General features: G+C 42.2%; 1 protein-coding gene across 3 annotated transcripts in view; it reads right to left on the bottom strand.

The window, feature by feature from the left end:
• SCN8A (sodium voltage-gated channel alpha subunit 8) overlaps positions 1-15054 on the bottom strand; it is a 115549-nt gene extending 100495 nt beyond the window's left edge. For all 3 annotated transcript variants that reach the window (XM_022572127.3, XM_030763083.2, XM_022572126.3), the window contains exon 1: positions 14016-15054. In XM_022572127.3, coding sequence (XP_022427835.1) covers positions 14016-14291 — 276 coding nt within the window. In that variant the 5' untranslated portion in view covers positions 14292-15054. The remainder of the gene's footprint in view (positions 1-14015) is intronic.
• Between the last annotated feature and the right edge of the window lie 3338 nt (positions 15055-18392).

Below are 18392 nucleotides of genomic sequence, written 5' to 3'. Positions count from 1 at the left end.
AATCCTCTCTGCCTATTGGTTTCAGAGTGTGCATGCACAGAGAAGCACTCTTCTACCCAATAACAATACAAATATAGCTGATCTGAGAAACAGCTATAACAGTGATAAAAGCGGTAGCCAGTTGTCCACTAGTCAATGGCTACAGTTTTTGGCATTCGTTTCTAAGTGGCTATACAGCCAATACAGCAGGCAACAAATAAATGTCCTTTCAAGTTTTCCCTGTTTTAATATAGAAAAAACTTAATGCTAAATCTAAACAGATTCTACCTCAGACTAGGAAGCTGTTCAGAAATAAATGACCTGCACTGTCAAAATGACCTACACCCTGTTGAAAAGGAGTCCTGATGCCTTTCTGAATGCTAATCTGCTCAGTGGGTCCCTCAAGTAAAATTACAATTATAGTCCCAGTGTGTCCCAGGAAAGGCTCCAGCAAAGGCACAACTGGCCTGAATTCCCAGAGTGCCTGTGTCCTGGTGCCCAGCTTAGAAATACTGAACTAAAAAGCAGGACACAGGCAAGTTCTTTTTTCATTTAGGCTCATACTTCTGTTTGAACTATCTATTTAGAGCCCTCATCTTCCAGGTCTCTATTCCACTACACTGAGGAGTGAGCAAGAGAGATCTCCAAATCCCACATTTATATTCCTTTCGTTCATTAATAATTGTACCTATGAGTCTGTTTGAAGAGATAATAACATTTAGCATGGATTAAGCAGGTACTATGCGCAGGCAGCCTACTGAGATGCCTTATACAATACCTGTCCGTCTCACAGCCACCACTTGATGAGGTAGGGACATTTTATAGATGATGAAATTGTAGCAAGACCACACAGTTGTTTACTGGTAAAACTTAGAACTGAACCAAGGCAGTCTAACTCCAAAGCCTATTCCTTTTTCCTTTATAAATATTTTTATTTTATTTATCTTATATTTGACTGCGTTGGGTCTTCGTTGCTGCGCACAGGCTTCCTCTAGTTGCGGCGAGCGGGGGCTTCTCTTGTTGCGGAGCACGGGCTCCAGGCGCACAGGCTTCAGTAGTTGTGGCTCGCGGGCTCTAGAACGTGGGCTCAGTAGTTGTGGCGCACGGGCTTAGCTGCTCCACGGCATGTGGGATCTTCCCGGACCAGGGCTCGAACCCGTGTTGCCTGCACGTTCCGCGGTGGCGGATTCTTAACCACTGCGCCACCAGGGAAGCCCCAAAGCCTACACTTAATTATCACACAATACTGCAATTTTGAAAAAGCTTCAAAACTACTTATCAAGCCTAACTCCTCACTTTACAGATAAGAAAGCAAGCACAGAGCGCTCTGCCCAAGCTGAGACCACAGAGGTGGGAACAAGAATAGAAGGGTTCCTCAGAGTCCTGAACTCTCTTCAGCACACCAGGTCATCTGGTCCAAACCTCAGACCAATGAAGAAATCTTTTCTACTTAATACCTTTAACTCTGGCAAAAAAAAAAAAAAAAAAAGCCCTTGCACATGCCGCAGAGTTCACAGCAGTTATTTACGGTATTTTCCCAAGCTAAGCTCCATGCAGGTAATGCTAGCACCCCATCTGTCTGTGGCTTTGCTGTTTCCCACTGCTTCTGCATACACTTCCTCATTTGGTTTGACCTTGTAACCCCATGCCCTTCAACCCACATTTGGAGCAGCTGACACCCCCTTCCTGCCCACATCCTGGTCACAGGAAGCCACACCTGGCAGAACAGCAGCTGCGTCAGCTCTGAAACAGCATATGCTGCTCCCCAAGGCAGGGCGGCTCTGAACCTCCTACGTGGCCACGCCTCCTCACTGCCCTTCAGTATGAGTTTGCTTCTGATCTCCTTCCCCCTTCCCCTCTCGGGGGTACCCAGCCTGCAGCTGCTCTGGGGGTAAAGCAAAAGGCAGAAAGCAGGTTTATTACGTAAATGCCTCTCTTCACTGTACTCATATTCTAGAATTTATTCTCACTCTCCTTTCTCTTAGAGGCGTTGAGCCACAAAGACCTGGATTCAAGGCCCAGCTCCATTGCTTATCAGCTGTCATGATTTTAGGCAACCAACTTCGGCTGCTAAGGCTAAGTTTTCTTATTGATACAATAGTGATAATGACTGACAGCACCTACCTTATCAGATTATGAGGATTAAGTGAAAATTCACGAAAAGTCCTTACTACAGTGCCTGGCACAGAAGAAGGACTCAACAAATGCGATCACGATAACGCTGCTGCTGCCACACAGATGCTGCTCTGCCTTCTGCAACTCGGCACCTCAGGTGGGGTGGCAGGAGGGGACTAAGGGGTAATGTTCAAGTTACTTAGTATTCACACACTTGACATAAACCAGTAGGACACTTGTGCATAAGCGAGCCCAAGAGTCCAAAGTCACTACAGTACAGCTGCACTGGCTCAAAATGGGCCCCAGAGGTTACTGCAGACCTGAGGACTCTGGAAGCAGGAGAAAAAAAAAACCAAAAACCTGCTGAATGCACACAGTGGGATCCAACCTGCCTCTCTCCTTTATCTCCCTTCTTACCAAACCAAGCCCCATGCTCCAGTCACAATGAGACTCACGGTTTTAAACACTTCAACGTTTTGCACGCCTCTCTGTCTTTTCATGTACTGTTCTTTATACCCAAACTACTCTTTCTTCTCTTTAACAGATGAAATGTTTTTTAACCATACTTTAATACTTCAAGGTACAGCTCAAATGTCACCTCCTCTCCATTCAACTCTCTCAAACAGAATTATCCTTCCTTCCTGTGTGTTCCCACAACACTTCTGTTAGAGCACTTAACATAGTATTGTCATTCTGTTTATACATCAGTAACTCTCACTGGACCCTGAGATCCTTAAAGGCAGGGATATATCTCCAACTACTGTGACTTTCTTAGCTTAGCAAGCAGAAGATGTAATATGATGCCCATCTGGTACAAGGTAGACAGTTCATACATATTTGTTGAATGTATGAATGAATCTCTTAGTCATGAGGCAATGATGCAGCTAAAATCAACTAACTTATAACTATATCCAACTTTATGCTAGGTGTCTAATCGACCTTTTCCACTCTTTAGCTCATCCACCCGTAAAAATTTATTAACTTTAGTTTGAAAAGTCTTTTCATCTTTTCTACATCTTAGATACCATGCTGAAGATATGATATGCAACAAATGAACTTAAAAAAACCCATACTATATTCATATTGAGGCAGTGCAAAATGACAGAAATTATCTAAAAATGATAGTAAAAAACAAAATCCCAAAATCATCCTGCAATATACTCTATAGAGACAGCATGATATGGTAGAAAGACCATGAGTATTAAATTCACATATCCCGGATACTGAAACCCGGCTTTACCACACACTAGGTGAGGGAATTTCAACAGCAAATTAACATTTCTGAGCCACAATTTTTTCTTACTTGTAAAAATGTGCAACATTCACTGATAGCTTCCTAAGTGATCCTCAAGGACTGCAGAAAATTGGAGAGTCAATAATGATACCTAGAATTTGGGTGGTATCCTCAACTAAAGTAGCAGATGAAGTAAGTAGGTTTGAGGGGAGAAAACGAGTCCAATTTTGAATACACCAAGTTACCTATGGGAAGTCCAGATAGAGATGCCTGGTGAGACACTGAATATTTAAGGAGTGCTCTAGGCTGGAGATACAGATTCAAGAGTCGTGAGAGAATGGATAAGATCAGCCAGGGAGAATTTGCCAAATGAGAGGAACACAGGCCAAGGACTGAACCTGTGGGAATGTCAACATTTAAAGGAAAGGTGGAAGAAATGAAGGAAAGAGAAGGAACAGTCCAAGATGGAAAGAGAATTAGGCCAAGGAAGTGAAGAACTGCAAGAATCAGGGAGTAATAAACAGTGTCAAATACAGCAGAGAGGTTCAGTGAGATAAGAACTGAAAAAATGTCCATTAGATTTGGCAATTTGAGATCCTGGAGGATCTTATATTGAGAATGCCAGTAGAGCGGGGAGGATGCAGAGTTAGCTGCAAGGATGGAGGAGTGGGTGGGAGATGTGTAGGTGGTGAGGGTGAGCAACGGCTACTCTTTAAAAGCCTCAACGGCATGAGAAGAGAGATTATACCTGCTGGAGATATAGGGTCAAGTCTGGGCTCATTAAGATGGGAGAGGCTTTTAGTATGTTTATAGGCTGAGGGGAAGAACCACTGTGAAAGGGAAAGATAGAAAGTACAGAAAAGAGAGGGGATAACTGAGAGAGTGAAGTGCTAGAGAAAGTTGGGAGGCATGGATGGGCTCAAAGGCACAGGGAGAGGGATTGACATTGAACAGCAGATGGGTTGGGTACCTTATCCTCTGAAATGGGAGGAATATTTTATTCAGACTTCATTCCATAGGCCAAACTTTGTAGACTCAAAGTGTCTGGAACAGGAGTGCCTTTTCAGAGCAGGTATCAAAAATTTTGCTAGAATCAGTTGACAGAAAATGCCATACAATGGGGAAATCCTAATCTTTGAATTGTGTCAAATAGGATTATATATAAAGAATTTACAACTCATGTGAATTTGGAATCAGTCAATCCCTGTATAATGATGTCACAGTCTTACTCTCTTTTACTAAGAATGGATTTAAAATATGGCTAATTATAGTGAGAAGATGATCAATATCTCTGTAACCTGGAGAATCCTCCAACATTTATACGGTCATTATTAAATATCCCATTCAACAGGCTAATTCTTTTTTTTTTAAATAAACTTATTTAATTTTTGGCTGCATTGGGTCTTTGTTGCTGCATGTGGGCTTTCTCTAGTTGCGGTGAGCGGGGGCTACTCTTCGTTGAGGTGCGTGGGCTTCTCATTGCAGTGGCTTCTCTTGTTGCAGAGCACGGGCTCTAGGCATGCAGGCTTCAGTAGCTGTGGCTCACAGGCTTAGTTGCTCCTCGGCATGTGGGATCCTCCTGGACCAGGGCTCGAACCCGTGTCCCCTGCATTGTCAGGCAGATTCTTAACCACTGCGCCACCAGGGAATTCCCCAACAGGTTAATTCTTAATAGAATAAAAAGATTTCATAAACTACACCCTGGAGAAACCATCAGAGATTAATTCCTAAAATTACCAGTCAGCGTAATGTTATGGCTCAGGTGATTACCTAATAATACACACCCAAGAATTCAGGTAAGGGCTTCCCTGGTGGCGCAGTGGTTGAGAGTTCGCCTGCCGATGCAGGGGACACGGGTTCGTGCCCCGGTCCGGGAAGATCCCACATGCCGTGGAGCGGCTGGGCTCGTGAGCCATGGCCGCTGAGCCTGCGCGTCCGGAGCCTGTGCTCCGCAGCGGGAGAGGCCACAACAGTGAGAGGCCCGCGTACAGAAAAAAAAAAAAGAATTCAGGTAAAAGTTGTCTCATATACGCTATGTGGCTCAGAACCTTGGAACTGCAAATTAGGACTTGTACAAGGACTACAGAAGACCTGAGGTTCTTTTCTGGGGAAAATGCTAGGTTTATCTACAGGTGCCCCTGTAGCTCACACTAATGTTGAAATGTATTGATCTCCTGCCTATGTAAAAATCTAACATTGGCAAACTCAGTGGAGTGACAATACTGGCTTTTAAAGAACTCAGAATACCTGTGGTATGGGTCCTTTTAAAGATTATAACTTAGTACTTGCTAAAAGCATACTTAAGACACTGAATATTTAAGAGAGCATGTAGCCTTTGACTCTTCTGCATTCTCCACGTTTGGGTCTCTGTACCAAGCTACAGCGCCACAATCTTTAAGGTACCTGGACTATATTAAATTCATTAATGTACCTATGGTTATCTGTAATAATTTTATTTCTTTACTTGTCTATTATCTGTCTCCCCAACAAAAACTGACTTCCAGGAGTGGTATATAGAGCTTGCCTGCTTTGTTCCCAAGGGTATGGAACAGAACCTGGGTATAAAGAAGACAATAACAATTGATCCAATTATCAAATGAAGGACTGAATGCTCAACTCTTTCCTTAAGCTTCTACAGTCAATCACAAATTCCTATCAATTTATCTCTACATCACTTCTGACTTCACCTATTTCCCTTACTTTTCACTTCCACCACCCCAGTTCAGACCCTCACTAACTTCATAGCCGGTCGCTCTGTCCCAGTTCTCTTTCCCTCTGGTTTATCCTACACATCACTGCCATATTCACCTCCTCAAAACACAACTTTGATCACATATCCTTACTCCCATTCAAAAGCCTTCAGTAGGGCTTCCCTGGTGGCGCAGTGGTTGAGAATCCGCCTGCCAATACAGGGGACACGGGTTTGAGCCCTGGTCCAGGAAGATCCCACATGCCATGGAGCAACTAAGCCCATGTGCCACAACTACTAAGCCTGCACGCTACAGCCCACGAGCCACAGCTACTGAGCCCGCGTGCCTACAGCCCGTGCTCCGCAACAAGAGAAGCCACCACAATGAGAAGCCCGCGCACCGCAACGAAGAGTAGCTCCTGCTCGCCACAACTAGAGAAAAGCCCGCGCGCACCAACGAAGACCCAACGCAGCCAAAAATAAATAAATTTATTTTTTAAAAAAAAAAGGCTTCAGTAGTTCTCTATTGCTTATCAAGTGAAGACCAGGCTTCTCAGTCTAACACTGTAAGTCCTCCATGACTTGGCTCCAGCACTCCCTTCCCAGACTCATCACCCAACTCCCCAAATTCCAATCAAATTAGACTATTTAGCTTTCTCTTACATTGTCCTATGCCCTTGTTTCTGAGCCTTTGTTTATATTGTTCTTTCTGCCTAGAATGTTTCAGTCTATCTCTCTTTTCTAAAATCCAAATATTATGCCTACTATGAAGTAATAAGGCCCTTCCTGAGGCCCCCTTATCAAAAGTGATACCACCCCACACACTACCATGTTATAAGCTATGTAAGGGTCAAAAATGGACTTTATTAATCTGTGATCCCCCCAAGAGAGCCCAATACCCCCAAGGTCTCACACATAGGAAGTACTCAAGAAGTATTTGTTGAATAAATAGATCATATTTTATATGAGACAACCCAAACTGGTATATACCCCACGTCAGCTTCTCTCACTTCCTTTAGAGTCGGTTAATACAGAGAGGGTAACACAACTCCCACAGAGAGAAAGAAGCAAAACACTTAATAAAGGTAGGTATGACAGAACAACTTCGAATATTCAGGAAATAACATCCTTTGTATAATAAAGACTTGATACCAATAAATCAAGAAGAGCACTAGGTAGAGGCTATTACCTAATGGTCCTTGATAAAGTCCCTGCTAATTCTAAGGATCTACAAGAGGAGAGTTAAGACTGGTGGCACTTACCAAAAGTAATTCAGCCCTCCGAAAATCCCCTAAAATGTCAGGAAACCCATTTCTTTTTTTTTTTTTTTTTTTTCCTGTACGTGGGCCTCTCACTGTTGTGGCCTCTCCCGTTGCGGAGCACAGGCTCCGGACGCGCAGGCTCAGCGGCCATGGCTCACGAGCCCAGCCGCTCCACGGCATGTGGGATCCTCCCGGACCGGGGCACGAACCCGTGTCCCCTGCATCGGCAGGCGGACTCTCAACCACTGCGCCACCAGGGAAGCCCCAGGAAACCCATTTCTTGATCTAATTCCTCAGCCCCTAAAGGAAACTAATTCTTCAGGAAAGGAAAAGATATATTGATAATCAGTGTTTTCCCCCCAGAGTTCCATTCATTTTGGTAGATGGGAAAACTTTTCATTAGAAAAAAAAAAAAAAATCATAATGTCACCTTTCATGTTCAAAGCACTTAGAAAAGTACACAGTGTTTCCACAGGCATTATCTCATAAGATTGACTCATTCATTCAACAAATATGGATTGAACACTTACTATAGGGCACGCACTGCTCCAGCTAATGAGCATACAAGAGAATGAACAGTAAACAAATAAATATATGCTAGGTGTATAATGGAGAAAAATGAAGGAGGGCTAGCACAACAGGCTGTTTTGTTTTGTATAGTGTAGGCAAGATATAATCTTCACAACAACACTGTAGAATAGGTGGGATATTAGCTATTAGCATAATCTTAATTTTCTATATGAGGGAGACTGAGATGCTGAATGGTTAAGTGACGTGCCCAAGATCATTTACAATTAGGTGGAAATGGGATCAGAAATAAGGTTTCTCAGCTCCTGGTCTATTGCTAAGGCTATAAAAGAGGAATCTGATTTACGATTGTTTAATTAAATTCCTCTTCCTCTAGATAATGATACTTGGAGAATGGAAAAGAACCCCATACCACGCACTTCCTTAAAGCACCACCTTGAGAATGGCCTTCCTCCCATTTGCTCACAAGCATTTGCCTCAATTTGATTTGGTGAATAAAACAATGGAAACATTTTGCTTTTTTATATTGCTGCAAAACGTTTTTTTTTAAACAAAATAAAACATCTAGCTTTAAAACACCTAGTTTTCACTCAAAACAGAAAGCAGCATCTAGGCCTATTGTGCAACAACAGGCAATTCAACACTTCATTAGCAATACTTCAAATCACACCTAATGAACATAAATTCTCCTTTAACAGCCTGTCTCCACTCTGCACAACTGCTGAAAGTGTGTGAAACTAGATTCTGCAAGGATTTTCTGCCAGGAGTTCACGGGCATGCATGCATGCGGCACACGCGTGTGTGTGTGTGTGTGTGTGTGTGTGTGACTTAAGAGTTCTTCATTTGAGGAAGCTGATGGCATTAATATTAGGGATGTAAGGAAAAAACTGTAAACATTGCTGGGCACAGGGTGCCCTGCCATACCTAACCTGAGTTACAACTAAAACCCACTTCTCAGGGCTGGGATCTTAATGTATTATAGAAATTCAGGAGGAGGAATCCGTTCCAATGTAAACAATCAAGTTAGGCTGTAAGGAAGAAGAGGCCTCAGGGCTAGGCCTAGACAAATGTGCTAAAGTGTCCAAAGGTGAAGTTAAAGCATAGAGTATATTCCAGAAGAAGGGGATGGAGACCAGAAGGCAGGCGACACCAGGGCAACAGAATAGTTTGCAACAGATAAAACATAATATGTGGCAGGCATAATATGTGAAATACAATTAGAAAGATATAGACATAAGCGCAACTCTTACCTTGCATATATTGTAGATAAGGAAATTTGAAGCCCAGAGAATTTAAGTGATTTGGCCAAGGGCAGACAAGAGGCAATGGCAGAGCTAAAATGAGGTTTTTCTATTCCCAGTTAAGTGCTCTTTTCACTATATCATTCTGCTGGGGGGTTGGCGGGGGCTAAGAAATAATCTTCCTTTAAAAAGCAAAAATATGTGAAGAGGTTAAGTAAAATTCCCTCCAAATTACATGTCCAGCTGAACAGTGGTAGCAGTATCGATACTGAGCCCGTGTCTCTGGAACAAGTTGTCTAGGCTGCTAGACTACCCAGAGTTCCTTCACTTGAGAAGGTAAAATACTGGAGCTAACACAAATGCCATCCTTTCCCCCAGAAGCACTGCATTTCTTAGGACCCATCCTAAGAAGGGCTATTAAACCACAGGGATTATAAGGGATGTGAATGAAAAAGCAGGGTTTTTTTCTCTCTCCGCATCTGCATGCCTCACTTCAGAAGGACTGAGCCAACCGAGGCTGAGGATCAATCAATGAAAAATTAGAAAAGTGGAAAACTAGAAATATGTTGTAACAAACTGAGAGTTAGGAGGTGTTCGCAAATACTTTTGACAAAGCATTTCACCTTATTAAATTTATAAAATGAGGAGGCTGAACTAGATGATGTCTAAGCCTACCATATTCTAATTTTCTTTGATTCTAGGTTGATTCCAATTTGCAGGAAAAGACAGACATGAAAACTTGAAGGTAAAATGAACTTTGGGAAACCATACGTAATTTTTTAATGCAATAGGTATGTGCCCAGTTTAAAGGAACATAATCAATCCTGTAATTTGGATTTTTGCTTACAGGGCTTTCTTATGGGAGGGCATATCCACAGAACAAAAAGTACACCAATAACAATTATTGGTTTTAATAAACAGGAAAAAAGGGTAGGAGCCAACAATGAAGGCCTTCTTTCAACTTAATACACTGACTTTCTTGCTGCCCCGCTTAAGACAGTTCTTAGGACTAAACACGGCCATTTAAAATTCAACAAGTTATTATTAAGCATTGGAGAGTATATTTTGTAGTAAAGATAGAAAGACACTTCAAGCAATAGAGAAGAAGTCCTTGATTTGATTTACCAAAAAGCATGTGGAAGGGGAGAAATGAACCGAGAATTTACCCTGATAAAACTTAAGATTCCATAGTATGAAAGAAGGGAAAACAAATAACAAAATTAAGACTTCAATTGGCTTAAGAAAATAGTAGAAAGAAAACCAAGAGCAAAGGCATTCAGGACAGTTCAAGTTCCTAAAATACCTATTTGTTTTTGGTTGTACATATGCAGTATAAAGAAACTCTGGAAGATACTACTAACAATGGTTACCTGTGGCAGAGAGGCAGGAAGTGGGCTGAGGAGAGAGAGGTGTAAAGGGGAGACTTTTACTCAATACCTTTTTTACTGAATACCTTTTATTGAATTTTTAACCATGTAAATATATTACCTATTTTAAAAATTAAATAAATTAAAAAGTTTAAATGTCCTGTAAATTCAATTCTTTTCAGGTGACACTCGAAAAACAAGAAAGCCAAAGAATGGAGACATTCGAACAAAGTACCAAGAGGCAAGGAAAATGTTGTAGCACTGGGAGTTCTGAGACAATCCAAAGAGAGGATGATCTGGACTGTTCTGGGAACCATCTGGGAAAGTCAGGTGAAATGCAATATGGACACCACCAAGAAGCTTAGGATAGATAGCTCAAACCAGCACCAGCTGGTACAATGGTATCGTGAAAACGTGATACACATGTTTTATGACCCTGTGTCCCTGGACAGTGTGAAATCCACAACAGAGAACTAGTTCTCTTTCACCCTCTAAAATAAAGAGAGAAGGAAATGAGAAACCAGTTTCTATGAGAGTCACAAAAATGATCAATCAGGTAGAAAACGAGACCTATGAGGAAAAAATAAAGAAACCCACTTGTACCATTAAGCAAAGAAAAGAAATTCTACTTTGCAAGAATTATTTAAGGCAACCCTTAAAAAACAAATGGAAGGGAATGTCCTCTTAAAGTCCTTTCTACTCTCAGGATATTTCAATATGTGGGTTGATTCCCAGCGTGTTTCCTTGTAGGGGAGACCTCGCTAATTTGGCCCAGTGAAAGGCCTGGTTAGTAAGACGTATTAGTAATGCCAGTGAAGATATGCAAGTGAACTTGAACAAGCACATTATCTTTAATCAATTGAAAAACGCTTTATTTAAAAACACAAATAATACCTTGAAGTGCTACTAATGTTCTTTCTTGTCATAGGTGTTTGTTTGCTTTTAATAATCATTAAGCCAAGCATTTATGTTTTATGAATTTTTCTGCATGGTGGTATATTTCAGTTTAAAAAAAAAAAAAGAATTTGAAGAATACAATTAAAGTTATCCTTTCCACAAACTATTTACCTTTGTGGTGAGGCCAAAGGCTGAAGTCAGATTTTCTATCATGAAGAGCCAGTCCCCTACTGGACTGCCATCAACAGCTGGCCTACCCAAAAAAGAGTACCCATTAGGGCCAGAGACCACTCTCTTTGGGTCCTCACTCCCAAGCTAGGATCACTGAAATCTAAGGCATTGGGAATGGAAAGAGGCTGTCTATAAGGCAGGAAGCAGGGAAAAAGGCAAGCAAAGGAAAACTAGGCTCTGACAATGAAGAGCTCTCTACATTTTTCATATATTAGGTTTAAGAAAAGGAAGTTTAATTTGCATTTGAGTTAGAAAAACAAATAGTTCAAATAAAAGCAAAGAGGTTTCAGGCACCTGAAAGGCCAGAGTCCAAAGGGCTTTACCTATCTGCTTATTGCCATAAGAGTATTTTCTGAAAAAGTTATACCAGTTGGCCAAGCTTATCTAAGCAGGCACGACCTAAACTCTGTGTTTTGTTATTTCTTTTTACCTCTACTTTTTACCTCTTTACCTCTACTAAGACTAAGGATGCAAGGGCAGGAAAGAGGAGGGAAATATATCTTAAAATATTTCAAAATTTTACAATCAATGAAATATTTTTTTAAAAACAGCGCAAGATTCCATGTTCCCTTATTCACTAACCCAGAAAGTTAAAACCTTGTCTCCTTCCTCACCCACCTACCCCCCATTCAGCAAAGGCCCAGATTAAATAGTTAGATTTTAAAAAAAGGATAAGTAAGTAAGGAAATCAATGACAGTTTATGGAAACTTACTTAGCCCCAGGATTTGGCATTTGAAAATGTCCTTAGAAGTCTTGTCCAACTTCTCAATTTCTACATGAGAAATTTAGGCCCAGAGAGGTGAAATGACTTGCTCAAGGACATGAACTAGTTCTGAGATTTTCTTTATCTACTACTTTCTTTTCCCATGAACTATTTGTGGTAGCTTGAAAAATACACATACTAAGGAAGGAAACTATAAATAATAAACATGGTGAATTATGGTAGAGTGAAGATTTCTTACTTCTAGTCTACTTTTCTTTATATCATATCATGTTTTGTTCCTTAACCATTCTAAATTTCCCAGTGGAAGTTACAGGCTACTGATTCTACTTTTTCCTATTACGTAGCTCTTCTGAGCTGCAACAGAAGTACAAGGGTGAAGGGCCATTTTATGTAGACAACGTCTTAACTAGTTTTGCCATTCAGACCTAAGATGCCTCCACAACTATAGCTAAATCAAGAGATCTATTCGCCTCAAGTCTTACTTCTGTCCCATTATTAAGACAAAGAAACAGAAATTTCTTCCATAACTGAAAGACTAAAAGGCAATTTAGTTAATGGCAGTTTATAAGACAGTTTTGTTAATAAGGGCAGTTTAGTTAAGCTTTATATTTGTTAATATATAATTACACAAAGCCTTTTTACCCTTCATCTGGAAACACCTATGGATTTAATTCTTTAAATGACATCTGTCAAATGGGGGATCCCTAAAATGGTATCTGATGTCAGTCTTCAGTATTCAATGGCTAATTACTTGGCCACTGGATTAACTGGGGGCTCTGCTTCATTACCTGTTGCCTAGTTTCAAAAGATAATCGTGAGAAAGAAACCCAAGGTTTGGTCAAACATTTGTCAGGGAAATTTGAAACTTGGCGAAATGAAGATTGGTATTTCTTTCACTCATGCTTCTTACTAGCAGGAATAACAGAATTGACTCTATGTAAGAGTCAGTATTCGCTGAATACAGACAACTGTGTAACAAGGCTACAGACCTGGTCTCCTCATTGGCCCAGTTTGGTTTACTCTATTCTATTCTTGTCCCCAAAGGCTATGATCTAATGTCACAAAGGGGGTTAGGTAAGCAGACAAAGCCATCATCTCCATTATATTAACAACAGGCTCTGTTGATGCTGCGATAATAACATCATCTTTATATTTAAAGATAGAATTCTGAATGTGTGAACAAGATTCTACAGGGCTGTGCCATCTCTCACTATGCCATCTTTCTTGTACTCTATTAAAACAGTCCCATTTATGTCCCCCCCCACCTTTTTTTTTTCTTTTGCGGTACGCGGGCCTCTCACTGTTGTGGCCTCTCCCGTTGCGGAGCACAGGCTCCGGACGCGCAGGCTCAGCGGCCATGGCTCACGGGCCCAGCCGCTCCACGGCATGTGGGATCTTCCCGGACCGGGGCACGAACCCGCGTCCCCTGCATCGGCAGGCGGACTCTCAACCACTGTGCCACCTGGGAAGCCCCCCCCCCCACTTTTTTAAATCAATCTTTTTCTACTGTCAAATCAGGAAAAGGAGCCAAAACCAAAAGTCTTATTAACAGACTGAAAAGTGCCAAGACCCACAAATGATCCTTAGCAGCAATTAAACCAAAGAAGAATCGCCGTAAACTGGAACTGAAACAAAAGGCTAAGTACTTATCCAAACTCTGGCAAAGACACAGCTCTTTCCCCCCATCCCCCCTGAGCCTGTTAGGAGCCGGGTATCTGAAGCTGCTGCTCCACCTCCTCCAACTCACTTTCTGCGTCAAATAGTATGGGTCAAAGTCCTCCAGGGGAACCGCAACCAGGCCTTGGGGGATGTCCCCATAGATGAAAGGCAAACTCTTCCCTGCTTCCAGGTCACTGTTTGGCTTGGGCTTGCTATCCTCATCATCTTCCCGATGGCTGCCATCGGCCTTTGGCGGTTTCTTGAGCTTGCTCTCGGCAATGCGCCTCTCAATGTTTGCCAGTGACTCAGGGGTGAAAGGCTTGAAACTATCAGGGCCTGGTGGTGCGAGCAGCCGCGCTGCCATCTTCTCATCCTGCAGCAGCTTCGTTAGTTATGCTGCGTCCAGGACAGGTCAGCTCTGGAAGAAACGGCAACACAGACAGCATTAATCAATCGCTGCTCTAAAAAGAGGCCAGACCAAACCATCTCACTCTCAACCTTTAGTCACAACCTTCGCAACACATAGTTTCTCCCATGACATGGTTATTTTTCTCCTCAGAAAGTCTGTGGCATGAATGGACGAGGCAATGTCCATAACCACCCCTCAGGGGAATGAGCAGCCAAGGAGATCAAAACATGGGAGTCTCCTGAATTGCTAGTTTTTATTATTGACTTAGATGCAGCTCACAGTTAGTAACCACGTACAGCTACAAAGATATATTCCATACCCTCTGTGCTTAGTGAAATAAGTCAGACAAAGACAAATACTGTATGACAGCACTTATATGTGGAATCTAAAAAATACAGCAAAAACTAGTGAATATAACAAAAAAGAAGCAGACACAGATATAGAGAACAAACTGGTGGTTACCAGTGGGGAAAGGAAAGGAGGAGAGGGGCAATAAAGGGATTAAGAGGTACAAACCATTAGGTATAAAATAGGCTACAAGGATATATTGTACAACATGGGGAATATAGCCAATATTTTATAATAACTATAAATGGAACGTAACCTTTAAAAATTGTGACTCACTATATTGTACACCTGTTAACTTATATAATATTGTATAGCAACCATACTTCAATAAAAAATAAAGTGATTTTCTTATAGACAACATTAAAAATATATATATTCCATACCCTCAAGTAATTTCTATTCTAAATGAATAAGGTACGTTTAACATGACCGAGAGGCACCTATTAGCTTTGGAATCCTTATATGCTCAAGTCATCTTCCTTTCCTAGAACTCTGCTCCCTAAAGAAACACTCTTTTTCCAGGGACAACGCAAGGGTAAACTGTCTCTCTCTTCAAATTTCAGTTTCTGAAAACACTAAACCCTTCAAAACTTTGGAGGCACAAAAATATAGCCAGAAATGCTTCTATTTGCTTTGGCTCTTCTGTTTAAAGTTCTTTTTCAATTCACCAAGGTTTGTAAAATCCATCCAGTATAAAAGTCCAGAAGTACCTGCTCTGATGACCAAGCTCGTGCCAGGGACAAACACAAAGCGCTTTTCTTCATGGAGAGGGCAGCTATGGCTCTACGTACCTCCCACTCAGCAACAGGAAAAGCAAATGGGAGAGGAATCTTAGAGACCTTCCTCTGAGGCAACAGCCCTGCAGCACTGCAGGGTGAACGACAGCAGAAAGGCCCCTGAGCGGGGCTCATGCCAGAAGGACAGGAAGTGAGAAATGAATCACAAACCAAATCCCTTTCTAAACAGAGAAACTGAAGTAGTGCCATACTAGAGCCAAAGACTTCTAAGCATGGTATTTGAAAAGCCCATTTTCATTTATGTGTGTACAGAGTCCTAGGTTATTGAAATACACACCTTGGAACAGGGGGCTCCCTAATGTCAAAGCAATGTGACTCTTCCCATGAAAGCTTTAGGGCTTCACTCGCAGTTCATCTGGCGCTCGTGGTGCTGCTTCTTCCTTTTGTTTTATGAGCTTCACAAAGACAATCTGGGACATGTTTTTAAAGGCTAAACACAGCTCTTTCCCTCCTACTTAGCCCTCAGGGTCCACTCCGAGGCAAGCATCCATAAAACTTGAGGCTCCTTAAGATAACAGTAGTAGAGTTAGCTCTAAATAATTTGGGAGTGAAATACCCAAGGGCTCTTTTCATAAATACACCCGCAGAGAGCCCAGAGTTTTCCGGTGGTGGTGATGGCTGTGAAAGGCAGTGTGTGGTATCCACATGGGCTGATCAGCTCACTCGGTTACAGCCTGGCACTGACGAGGCCAGAACCGCAAGTCAGCTCCAAGCTGCACACACACAAAACACCATTCCTCAGACGATGGGGTCGAAGAAATCCTTTTCATGTGTGAGGCATGCGATTCCAGAGCTGCGAGGGATTTTATAGATCCAGTCCACTTCATTTTAAGAATTAGGAAACTTGCAGTCTGAAGAGATGAGGTAACGTGCCCAAAGTCACAGGGCCAGGAAAAAACACACAAAGAGCTCTGACTCCCCCAACCCAGACTTCTTTTATTCTGACAAACATCAGTTACCCCTCTGCCTGTCCCAGCCTGACTCCCACTACTCCGCAACAGGAACAGTCTGGTTCAAGTAAACCGCACGCAAATGCCAATGGTTTTACTGATCTAAGACTTTACTCCCACTGTTTCCCCCAAACCTAAAATTCCTTTCCTCTTATCAGTCCCTGAACTGCCTCCCATAAATCCCTACTCCTCCGAAGAATCTTCCCATCAGCTCCAGCCCTTACGAATTATTTTTCCCTTGTGAACTCCTACAGCTTTATCGTGATCTCTTAGCTAGCACTTATCACATACTTGCTATGTTTCAGGTATTGTTCCAAGCACCTTGCTTGTATTAACTCGTTTAATCTCCAGAACGACCTATGAGGTAGATATTATTATTATCCCCTTTTAACAGATGAGGAAGAAGAGGCACAGAGTCCTAACGGAGCTTGGCCAAAGTTACGCAGCTAGAAAATGACAAAGTCAGGGTTCAAGACATCTTATTCACACCGGCTTTGGCTCTCAGTCATTGTCTAACTGCACCATATAAATCCCTAGGGGCATGAGTGGTGTCTTAAACTTCTTTCGTATTCTTCTCACACAGAATACGATTATGCCTGGAACCCATAGCTGGTCCAAGTACTTGGGACTCCTTGGTCCCCACAGGCACACTCATCCTCAGCCCTGGGTCACCCTATTAGAGGACAGAGGACGCTGCAAGAGGACGTCGCTGCGGATGCTGACAAATTCTTGTAACCTGACTGCGCACACCTGGGCTCTTCACAGGTAAAGCCACCCTAGGCTAAGTCCTCTGCCTTTGTTTCCTCCTGCCTTCTCCAGGTTCCCTCAACGATCATGGGTCTCCAACACATTCTCAATCTTCACTTCTCCTCTCCTACTTCTGTACTTTCTCCCTTTACATCTTCATCCCCCGCCCCCCACTCTCTCTTCATTTGGCTTAAGCGATTCTGGTTCTCTTCTGATACCCTGGTTCTATCCTGGTTCTTCCCCTACCACCTTTTTCTTCTGTAAGGGCTGGTTTTCTGCAATCTCTCTGCATCACTCCTCCTTTTAGGGATCTCATCTACTCAAAATAATCTGTATGTGGGTGATTTTCAGATTTCTATCATCAGCCCCGATTGCTCTTCTGAGCCCCACAACTGCCTGTCACAACTTCACAATTAAAGCATTTAAAACCACTCATCTTTTCGCTTCCAAGACGGAGTCCTCCACCTGGCTTTCTTAATTCTGTGATCGGGACCATTGTTTTTCCAGCCATCTAGCGTGGACCTTCAGTCATCTTTGCCCCGTCATCCTTTGCTGTCCTTGCCCAACCAGTCACCAGCCTCACTAGTTCTTCTTCCTTCAGAGTTTCCATTTTCAACCTAATTCAGGTCCTACTGCAATAGCCTCCCACCTGTAGACCAGTCCGCAGCCCACCAGGCACATCTCCAAAGATCCGTTTCCCTAAAAAATCTGCTTCCATTATGTCATTTTCCTCCCTCGAAGCTACTGGAGTTACAGAAAAGAATCCAAACTTCTGCCATTTCACTGCCATTCAAGGCTTTCTACAACCTTACACTTCTCAGATATTCATCTACAACCTTATACTTCACAAACATTCTTTTCTACTGCTTCCCTGCAAGAACATCTACTCTGGCGACTGGTTTTTGTTTTAATTTTCTAGTATTTTTTTTAAAGGTAGAACAATAAAGTGTATACGAATCTTAAGTGCACAGATTAGTTTGTAATATGTATACACCTGCGCAACCACCACTTAGATCAAGATACAGAAGATATGTCTCCAGCACCCCAGATGGCTCTCTTGAGCTCCCCCGTCAAAGACCACCACAACCATCCCTGCCCAGCAAAAGCTCTTCTGACATCTATCACCATAGATTAGTTTGGCCTTAGCAGAAGATAAAATCTACTCTTCAAAATCTGGCTTCTTTCATTCAACATTATTTCTGTGAAATTCATCT

Source organism: Delphinapterus leucas, chromosome 11 (assembly GCF_059928025.1).
Source record: "Delphinapterus leucas isolate spDelLeu-1000000601 "Yukka" chromosome 11, BTC_Dleu_Yukka2, whole genome shotgun sequence".
NCBI classification, from domain to species: domain Eukaryota; kingdom Metazoa; phylum Chordata; class Mammalia; order Artiodactyla; family Monodontidae; genus Delphinapterus; species Delphinapterus leucas.
Note: the sequence above shows the minus strand (reverse complement) of the source record. Positions and strands in the feature narration are given on the sequence as shown.